Source organism: Colossoma macropomum, unplaced genomic scaffold (assembly GCF_904425465.1).
Source record: "Colossoma macropomum unplaced genomic scaffold, Colossoma_macropomum, whole genome shotgun sequence".
Taxonomy (NCBI): Eukaryota; Metazoa; Chordata; class Actinopteri; order Characiformes; family Serrasalmidae; genus Colossoma; species Colossoma macropomum.
Window position 1 is genome coordinate 1,147,943 of NW_023495267.1, and position 9,800 is coordinate 1,157,742.

The 9,800-nt window shown below is 38.5% G+C and overlaps 1 protein-coding gene across 1 annotated transcript; it reads right to left on the minus strand.

Annotated features, from left to right (window-relative positions):
- Positions 1-1,179: 1,179 nt before the first annotated feature.
- tspan3a (tetraspanin 3a) lies at positions 1,180-6,301 on the minus strand. The gene is made up of 7 exons (XM_036561630.1): positions 6,091-6,301; positions 4,725-4,916; positions 4,523-4,597; positions 4,137-4,238; positions 3,574-3,726; positions 3,405-3,488; positions 1,180-2,208 (listed from the first exon to the last, which is right to left on the minus strand). Exons 1-7 carry the CDS (start codon positions 6,151-6,153, stop codon positions 2,116-2,118), a joined length of 762 nt encoding a protein of 253 aa, XP_036417523.1. The 5' UTR covers positions 6,154-6,301; the 3' UTR covers positions 1,180-2,115.
- Positions 6,302-9,800: the final 3,499 nt, after the last annotated feature.

The following is a 9,800-nucleotide window of genomic DNA, read 5'->3' on the forward strand; positions in this document are numbered from 1 at the left end:
ATTCATTAGCCTCTAGATCAGTGGCTAGCAGTCAGGAATTGTTGAGTACTGTAGGGATTCCCAACGTTTGTGTGATCTATTTGTATAATGCATGCTGGGTTTTTATTGAGAGAACACTGATGGACGAAAACAAAAATTTTAAATTGTGAATTCAGTCAAACCAATGAGGCTGAAGGGTGCTATGCTGCACTACAAAACACTACATAACAAATAATATACTGCTAGTTTTATGCCCCTTTAATATTGCACATTGTACAGTGTCAGCTTTATAAACTCGGCATGGTAACCATAGTTGCCTAATAAAACATCCCCTTGTCTATTAATAATAGCATTAAAACCAAAAAAAAAGTAAATTTATAAATGTGAGTGCAGATCTTGAGCACTTTCTGTATACCACTTTGAAAAGCTTCCTTCCTCACCAGAGACTGCGATTTCAACTGCTGTCATCCCTTTATAGGCTGTGTCATATTACAGGTTTCTTTTTTAGATCAACCAGTACAAGCTGCATTTATCTTTCGAAGTCTGTCTTAGATTAGCTTGCAAAATACTAAACAGATGTGACTCATGAAGTCACATGCACCGACCAATTGCAGTTGCATTAATATCCAATTTCTAAAGCCGAACAACCTCAATGCTTTAGTTATTAGTGGTATTAGTGGTAGGACTCGTCTGCCTTATGTGCATCTGTAGATCTGGTAAAGATAGACAATATGTCATAGTATGCTTCTCAGTAGGATCTATGGAAGCATGGCTTCAGAATAATTCTATGTCCCCCTCCCTGGGAAAAGCCTGACCTTTAGCCTTGTTCTACACAAGCTTACTACTCAAGTTTTTGAGCCTGTTGCTCTGACAAAAGGCCTCCAACAATGTGTCTCTGAATGTCGGAGTGCTTTGTCTAAATGGCCTGTGAGAACCAGGGAATTCCTGAGAAGCATGAATAAGGCCATGGACCTGATTGGGCCAAGAGCCAGCTTCTAATGCTCCTTTTCCATGAACGCTATTAAAGGAAAACCAACAATGCTAATATTGCTAAAAATGAATATTAATCTAATGATAAAAGCCAGTGATGTTGCATTTTTTGGGCAAAGCATTCTTTACATTAAGCCTTCATAATAAAAGTATCCTGTGTGCGCTCAGTGGTCATGCAAATGGAGCACAGAGTAAACCTCATAAAAAATATAATTTTATAAAAATAGCAACCAACATTTATTTGATGTCAAAATTACGTGTTTAATTTGTTTTCCCTTATTCTATGTACATTCATTTCAAATGTTGATGCTGTTCTACATCGCTATAGATTCTCCAAACCAACTTTAAAATCTACTTCCCAGAATACTAAACTCCACACACTAAGCATGGGAAGGAAGAAAATTAAAACAGTGATAAAATACATGGTAGGTAGTGCATGAAGCGTATTCCACAAACATTAGTTTATGTGTAACACCGGGGTAAATTTACAGATGTTCCTGAAAGTTCACTCTGTTAAGATTGGAGTCATGTTGCTGAGCAAGCCAGATCTTGTCTGATGCTGCCAGTGTTTCTGGTGATGGGTGGTATTGCTGAGACAGCAACAATGCAGAGCAAACCTCTCACCCATTGAAGACTTTACCTGTCCCAATATATTCACAAGCATGATGTCAACAATACCTGATAATAAAATAATCAATAGCTGTACACATAGTGCAAACTAACACATGAGGAAAGCATGAATTCCACATTTTCTGTCCATACAATAATGCCATCTTTCACATGAGCAAACATGCTCAGTCTTGCAGATATCACATAACCAAAAAGAAACAAGAAGACCTCTCATGAACATAGAAGAAGTTCGCCATTTCTCAATTTGGCCTTTTAGCAATTTGGAAAAGGAAAAAAAAAAAACATTTAAAATAAAACTCAACCGTTCGTACAGAAGCACATAAATAAATAAAAATACACTAATTTTGCTTCACCCATCACCAGTGCACAGTGTGAGCGACCCTGTCTAAAGTTGTGTAGCTGAAAGAGGAGGGCATGACCAGTGTGCTATCACACACTGACACAAGCCTGAGCCCTGTGTGTGTGTGTGTGTGTGTGTGTGTGTGTATGTGTGTGTATGTTCTCTTAGTAGTTCATTCACGCGTATGTTCCTCCGGTTATCAGAAGCTCGTAGGCAGGGTCCCGGCCTCTACGACACAGCACCACACAGGCACACAGCATCCCAAGCATCTAGGACAATGAAGGACGATTTTGAGAAATACAAGCTAGTCCAGCTCATGTGGAAAGTATAAGAAAACAAGGAGAGATTTAAAAATCTATCATGACCAGACCTGAATTTGCAAATAGTCTATAATAATAAACATATCAGTACCAGCAGATATTTACTTAAAAAAAAAACAAAAAAAAACACAGTACCAGATATTTAGATTTCAATATAAAAACCTATAATTCCCATGTTATTGCATCCCTACTGATCATTAATGAGACAGATATTTAAAAAAACTGAAGTGAAAAGACTCCTTGAAAACTAAAAACAACCACAACTGTTAAAGAGGAAAGCTTGTCTGCTGCAACCTAATCGCTGACTGACTGGCCCGTATCTTAACATGTTAATTATTAAAACTGGCTGAATCAGTTAACACATGGGGTGAAATGTAGCCTTCGGACGTGACCTAAGCCTTTAGAATACATTTTTAATAAACCCTAAAACATGTATGCATGTGCATGAATGTAACAACATTCAACAAGGTAACAACATTGCAACAAGTGAAGCGTTGTCTCCAAATGTCTGCCTCATGGTAGACACCTATGAGGAAGAGGATACAATGGGACCAGTGTGCAAATCATGGGTGGCAAAGTGCTCACAACTTCTACATTGCAGATGGCTGGCTTTACACAGTGAAACTTTCATGTAACTCTGGTTGCTTGAAAACCACATGAACCTAAAATGCACTCATGTTGCATAATTTAAAGTCCTGCAACACATCTGAAACTCGTGTGCAAACGTTGCAAATGTCTTCACTTCATGGAACAAGTTTAATGAAACAGCCAACCTAAACGCAGATAATGCATTACATGATTGTGTCGAATCATATGCTTTCAAATGAGTTCACCGGTTCAGTGGACAAGAAAATAAAACAGAAGACAGGAGACCACCCTCCGACTAACTCTGATAGTTTTAAAAAACTATAAGCTGCTATTCTAGTGGCTATCTAGTGGAGTAACTGAATGTGTTGCATGTTTTTGAATTACATTATGTAACTGTGAGATTGCACAGAAATTATGCTACAGGCTTAACTCCATGAAAGTTTGATCATATAAAGCCAGCATTAGATGCTTAATTGACAAGGCTCCAGGATGTCTGCATATGGTCACCGAGATAGGTTGCTTACTTTGTTGCATGTCAGAGCAGATTAGGGTCATACCTGAATTGCAGCAAATGTCAGAGCAGCCCAGATGACATACATCATGATCTCCTTCAGTTTCTTCACAACCAGAGCTTCACATCCCTAAGAGATTCAAAATAAAACACTGTTTCATAAGGTGACTTTTTATCGGCACCTCTCTCATTCATATACACATACACAATCTCACCTCAGGGTAGAGGTCTCCAGGGCGGGAGAGGGAGCCAGTACAGTTGCTTGCATTGGGTTTGCAGCAGCTCAAAGGTACACTATTGTTCCGAGACTCGTTAAACCAGCGTGTGTTCCTCCAGTCCGAGTAGTTGGCGATTCCACAGCAGTGGAGCTTAAATTCGATGCATGCAAATCATGATGTTAAGTTTTCATGCCAAGTGCACAGTGACAGTACACAACATATAATAATAAACACCTCCTTCACAAGGGCTGCATAATACGGATGTAAAATGTGATGTTAAAGTTGTGGAATGCGTGTGTGTATATTATATACACACACACACACACACACACGCGTACATGTGTGTGAGGTCATGTGATCCATTCTGTTATTGCTACCCTTAACAGGTATATTTCTTGGGTAAACTCATATCATGATGACGATAAAAATACGAATAATCATGCAGCCCTTTCACTCACTCAATACCATTAACAGGATCAAAAGAGTTATACAAAGCTGCATATTACTCAATTTAGCAAAACGTGTTCAGGTTTTTTTTAAATATCATCTAAAAGTCTCACCTGTCTCTGCACATAGTCAATAGCACGACTGGGGGCATCTGTGTTGGTTCCATTGTATTCATTGTACACCTTCTGGATTGAATGATTGACCTCCTCTTCCACCTAGGAAAGGATCATACTCTGTATCAATGATGTATTCCTAAATTATCTTTTAACTCTTTTTTTTTTTTATTTTGGAGAAGAAAACAATAAGACAAGTTAGTCTAGACTAGTAAGTGTAGGTCAGCAAAGAAAAGACGCTCAGTGTTATTACATTCAGCACTTTTTTGAGTAAATGGCCTATATCCCATCTATGATGGTTTTGATAACTTTGGTATTCAAGGCATGACAGAAAGCCGTGCAACTCCACCTTTAAAAAATATTGACTTGCCTTCAGGCAGACTAACCTTTGCTCTGTAAATGTAGCCAAGCACTACCACAACCACTTCTGTCACAAACACCAGCATGAGGATGATGACAAACTGGAAAGCAGGAATTCAGGAAATACAGTTTAAACAACAGACTATTAGTCTAGTTAAAACCTTCTGAGAAAGTGCATATCCTTAATTAAAGGTACACAGTCAGTGTGTGGTCTAGGGGTTTACTGACCGTAGCCAGCCCACAACGGCTCTCCCGGATTGTGGCACAGCATCCGATCAGGCCGATGATGAAGAGGAGTGCACCGACAGCAATGATGACAACAGCAGGGATCAAAGTGTACACATCCTCAAAGAAGTGGTCATAGTCGTCATACGTGATGAACACGTAGGCACCGACATAACACAGGATCCCAGCGGCAGCCTGTGAAAACACTGCATGTTAGCTCCAAAGTCAAAAAAGAATAACGCTATGATTCAGAGCTAAGTTTTTATTGTCATAAATAAAAGCAGCTAAGGAATGCTTTAACAGAAATGAACTGTAACCATAAGCTTTAGCTTAAAGATATTAATAGAGCACCAACCAATATATAAAGCAAATTGACAGTAAGGTAACAACTGCAAAGAAGCAGGCAAACAAACAAATAAATAAAAGACACACTACCAAGTCTTGAGAATCCCAAATCACAAAGGAAGATACTACAGCCAACGGGCACTAATGTGGTGGAAGGGTTTCTTGTTCAAATGGGGCACACTAGTTATTTTGCTTCAAAAATCAAGACTGAATCCAGCACTGCGGACAAGTAACAGTTCTTCAGTTGATGGGTAAAACAGCCTAAAATGGATGCAATGCATGATGATCTCTGGATCAACCGCAGTTCAAACGAACGACATGCACACTGCGCGAACTAAATCAGATATGCAAGCAACCGAGAGAGCGTAAACATCAGTTTATTTACAGTATTTTCTAGAATTAACTCTGAGGAAGCAACCTTCTTTCTCAGCCTTCACAAGTAAAGTACTTTACATCACAATGCTACGCAATGTTTGAACCTACCATACATACAGACTGCTGCGTTAACTTTACAGCGGGAACTTCTGTCAATGTTTTTGTGGTTATATATCAAATTAGCTAACCTAGCTAGCTAGTAAACGTTGCCGCAGTGCGTCTAGCATCTGAAAAACAACAATGTTGCATTTAACTTCTATTTCTTAAATGTTGTTTTGTTTTTCAGCTCTGCAGTAAACAAAGTAAACAAAGAGCAGAAACGCGTCCACGTTAGCAAGCTAGCTAGCTAGCCTAGCCAGTTAGCAAAGTTTGACAACAATCTACACGTAACTGGGTTCCCAGAACACAGATTTGCGTTATTTTTCATTTTAATACGACAGTGTCCATTCTCGTTAATAAAGACACAGTTAGCCATCGTATTTGTCAAGAAACATTAAGCGCACTAACCCTAGCTAGCTATCAGTTTCGCCGGTGGCAGCTAATGTTAACTGTGAAAAAAATGCTGCGTAGACGCATCCATGCTATCGAGCTAACTAGCACGGGCTAACCCAGCTGACGCATCCACAATTTAGAGGTCGCTTTGGCTTACCCAGAAAATAAGGTTGAGGAAGACCAGCACAGTCTTTGAGGAGGTGATACCACACTGCCCCATTGTAAAATTGCAGTACAGAATAATATGACTGTAACCAGTTATCTAACTGCTGTGAACTAGTTGTTGGCTGCCAGTTCGGCGGTGTCCATGCCCTGGTGTTTCTCACTGTGTCCCCTTCCGACCAAACGCCACTACAGCAACCAGCTGGACGGAATCACATGATACAGTGAGCTCATAATTTTTTTAGGGAGATGAGTGAAGCAATAGTGACAAAACCACACAAGCTATCGTCGCATCTGATCACAAGACTTGTGCATTAAACTGGTGTACGTCTGGGTAATGATGCAGTTAGTCGAACTAGTAGAAATTCTACTGTGGTTTCAGAAGCGGTCGTAGGATCAGTTATCCAACATACACAATATAATGCTGTGCTCGAGGCTGTTTTCTCAGTTACCAAAGAAAGGCACAAACACAAAAGGAGGCCCAAAGTCTTAGGGTGTTACTTGTTTATTTGTTTGTTATTTATTTGATTAATTAATTGTTTATTCGTTTGCTAAATTCCACACACTGTCTGCATGTTATACTAGTTTACACACCACATTAACATATGAAAATAAAAACAAAACATTTTTGCTTGCTTATAATTTTATAGTCATGGTGCACATAGCATATTTACCCTAAAAACTGTATATAAGAAGAACACCAAAGAAGCATATTTCACGAGTTTTAATGACTTCACACTTCCAACAGTTCAGAAATAACCTAATTGGTAAGGATTGTAGTCTATGTGCTTATGCAGGCATTAGTAACAGACCTAAGTAAGCATCTATTTATTATACATAAATAAAATAAATAAATAACAGCGCCAATTTTGCTTTACACAAGCACAATCTATTTGTTCTCACTCTTTACAACATGTCATCAGACAGGAGTAGACACAAAGAGGAAACACCACATAAAAAGGGGTTAAATTTTGAAGTGATTAATCACACCTATCCAGTACATCCTAGTACTTTTATTAGTAGGCTGATGTTAAAGGGGCATCCTGGTCTAAACCTAGTACATTATTTGTCCTGGTATGTTGTATTGTGTATCACTCAGCCACTTTGGTTTGATTGAATTCACGATTTTGTATCATTTTGCATTTTTGTCCATCGATGTTCTCTCAATACAATACCCAGCATGCGACATGTCACACAAACACTGGGAATCACCCACATGCTATAAAGAGCTGCACAGATATAGAGGCTAATTACAGCTGCGATATTCTGCTTCATTGTTAGCCATCAGCCACAGCTTGCCTTAAGATATTCACCCCAAAACACCTGCAGTTTGTAAGAGTTCCTCACACCTTCAAAATACATCATCTGAAGGGTTTTTTTTCTAGATGGTAAACTGGAATATTTCACTCTCAGGACTATTGCGCCACCACTGTAGGTAGGCATGTTTATAACAGCAAGTAGGTATGTTTATAACAAATGTAGTAATGGTTACATTTCTTTGGCCAGAGTGCCCCTTTAAAACTAATTACCAACAAAGTACTGCTTAGGGCTCCACTGACACTAGGGGCCACAAAAACAAATTAGCGCAATAGTGCAAAATTTAGCCTAACTCAAAAATGTACAAATTGGTCAGGGCCACTGACACAAATAAGAAATATATCTGTCATAAAACAAAAAGAAAGAAAATCAGAAAATAGAAAGATAAAAGAAGAAGAAAGACAGAAATGCTGCAACATAAAGGTATTTTCTTGGTTTTAATAGTCACCTTATTTGATTTGTTTTGGGTTTGTAGTTGGAGAATGAAGGTGAAATGAGACGAGATACAGAAAATTCAGTGATCAATATTACACATCAACACTGCTTTAATACCGGTTTTAACATGCCCTCGTCCACTTGGCCTCGCCATTTCCCCTCCTTGACGGGGAATCTTAAGGGCTGTTCAAATACTTTATTAGTGAAGTAATAGTACTTCACTATTAGTTTACTAAGTGAAGGGCGTTAGATGAGCCCTCGGAGGGACGAGGGACAGAGTGAACACAAGTTCCAACTTCGGCAGCAGAACTTACACAGAAATCAACCTGACACAGGCTGGGCGCCTTCCTTTTGAATAATCCTCTCATCAATGTCCTTTCCTTCCCCTTCTAACTCAAGTGACCACTTGTTTAATGTAGGTGTCACATCTGAGTGGTGAGTGGGAGTGAGCGAGTGCATGTGTGTGTGTGTGTGTGTGTGTGTGTTTCCTAACTGAATTTTAAAATATGCAGAAGTGTGTTCTACAGAGGATGTGTAACTTATTTTGAACCAAAAACATGTAATTTGACCAAGTGCACCCAAACCCAAGGGTATTATGCTATTTTTGATGATAATAAACAAGCACATGTTAGTTAGTATGTTTACATGAACAAAATAATCTAATTGCAAAAAATCAGCTATTGGCAATAATTCACGAGTCAGACAATAATAACAATACACCTCTACACTTGCTTATGTAACTCGCCAATAACCCACTGAAAAGGAGGACATGACATATTGGTGCAAATGTACTGCCAAATTTAGTCTATGGTCTTTACTGTTTATCCGGTTATATTTGTGCACATTCATGGTTGTTGTGATGGGAGAAATGAGGCTATTGCCCAATCTAAATCTCCAGTGAAAAAATTCCACTGAAAAGTCATTCAGAGTGTTCAGTGAAATGTTTAACTGTAGAGAAACATAGAGACACTGATTCCTTTACAATGGTGGTGATATGAACCTCTGGTCATGACGTCTTCAATGTCATTTTATTTACTATCCAAAACAACCAGTGCCTAGATGTGTCCTCTGGGTTTTTATAGGTAATGTTGATTATGGTAAAATAGTGGTAAATCTGAAACAATACGTTTGTTTTGGGTACAATTTTGCCTTACAATTCCCTGCATGTATTTTTAAAAATATGTTTTATGCCAAAACAGCTCTCAGTGAGGTAGTTTTAGTGACATTAAACAGATTCCTAACACCACCACTGTGAAAAATTCTGACTCTCTAAGTTTCTGTGTCTGAAGTTTCCACAGAATGTCCAAAGTCCAAATTCAGTGAGAGTCTGGAGATTTGGACAGGACATTACTGAAGCTTTGAACCAACTGCTTCAGAAACCGATTCACTATTTTAAAATGCTTGAAACACATGTTGACAGCATCTGCTGGTGAAATGCTTGTAAACGCATTGTGAAAACTCAAAACGAAAACACCTAAAACCAAACAATTCTACAGTTGTAATTATCCTGAATTCTGAAATAAACAAAGCTAAACGTGTCTTGAATATGTAGGCCATCATATATGATTAGCCCTTTATATGGTCTTAATCATGACCGATATATCTAATTTGTGGATAAAAATACAGTAGTGTAGAATATTTATGTTCGGTACGAAAGAAAGATAATGTCTTAGTTTACTTAATTTAATAGTAACTACTGGAGGGCAGATCTGCAGATAACCTGGAACCGCTGATTGTTGATGAGGCCAAATTTTTTCAATCAGTCTATTAGTATGAACCAAAGCTATAAAAAGTGATATGAGCTCAGTAGTGATATGAGCTCAGTAGTCACTTAAGTAGCCCTCCACCAAAACATTAAAATGTTTCAAAACTATACTTGAATCAGAATGACGTAATGAAGCCTTGTTTGCAAAGGTCATGTGCCTTGGCCCTCTAATATGTTTTTGACGTTTT

Excerpts from the sequence above, each read along its gene's own strand:
- tspan3a (XM_036561630.1), bottom strand. The coding sequence starts at position 6,153 with ATGGGGCAGTGTGGTATCACCTCCTCAAAGACTGTGCTGGTCTTCCTC. Across the intron at positions 3,489-3,573 it reads CTGGAGACCTCTACCCTGAG|GGATGTGAAGCTCTGGTTGT; the intron begins GTGAGATTGTGT and ends TGAATCTCTTAG. Across the intron at positions 2,209-3,404 it reads TGACATTTGCTGCAATTCAG|ATGCTTGGGATGCTGTGTGC; the intron begins GTATGACCCTAA and ends TCATTGTCCTAG.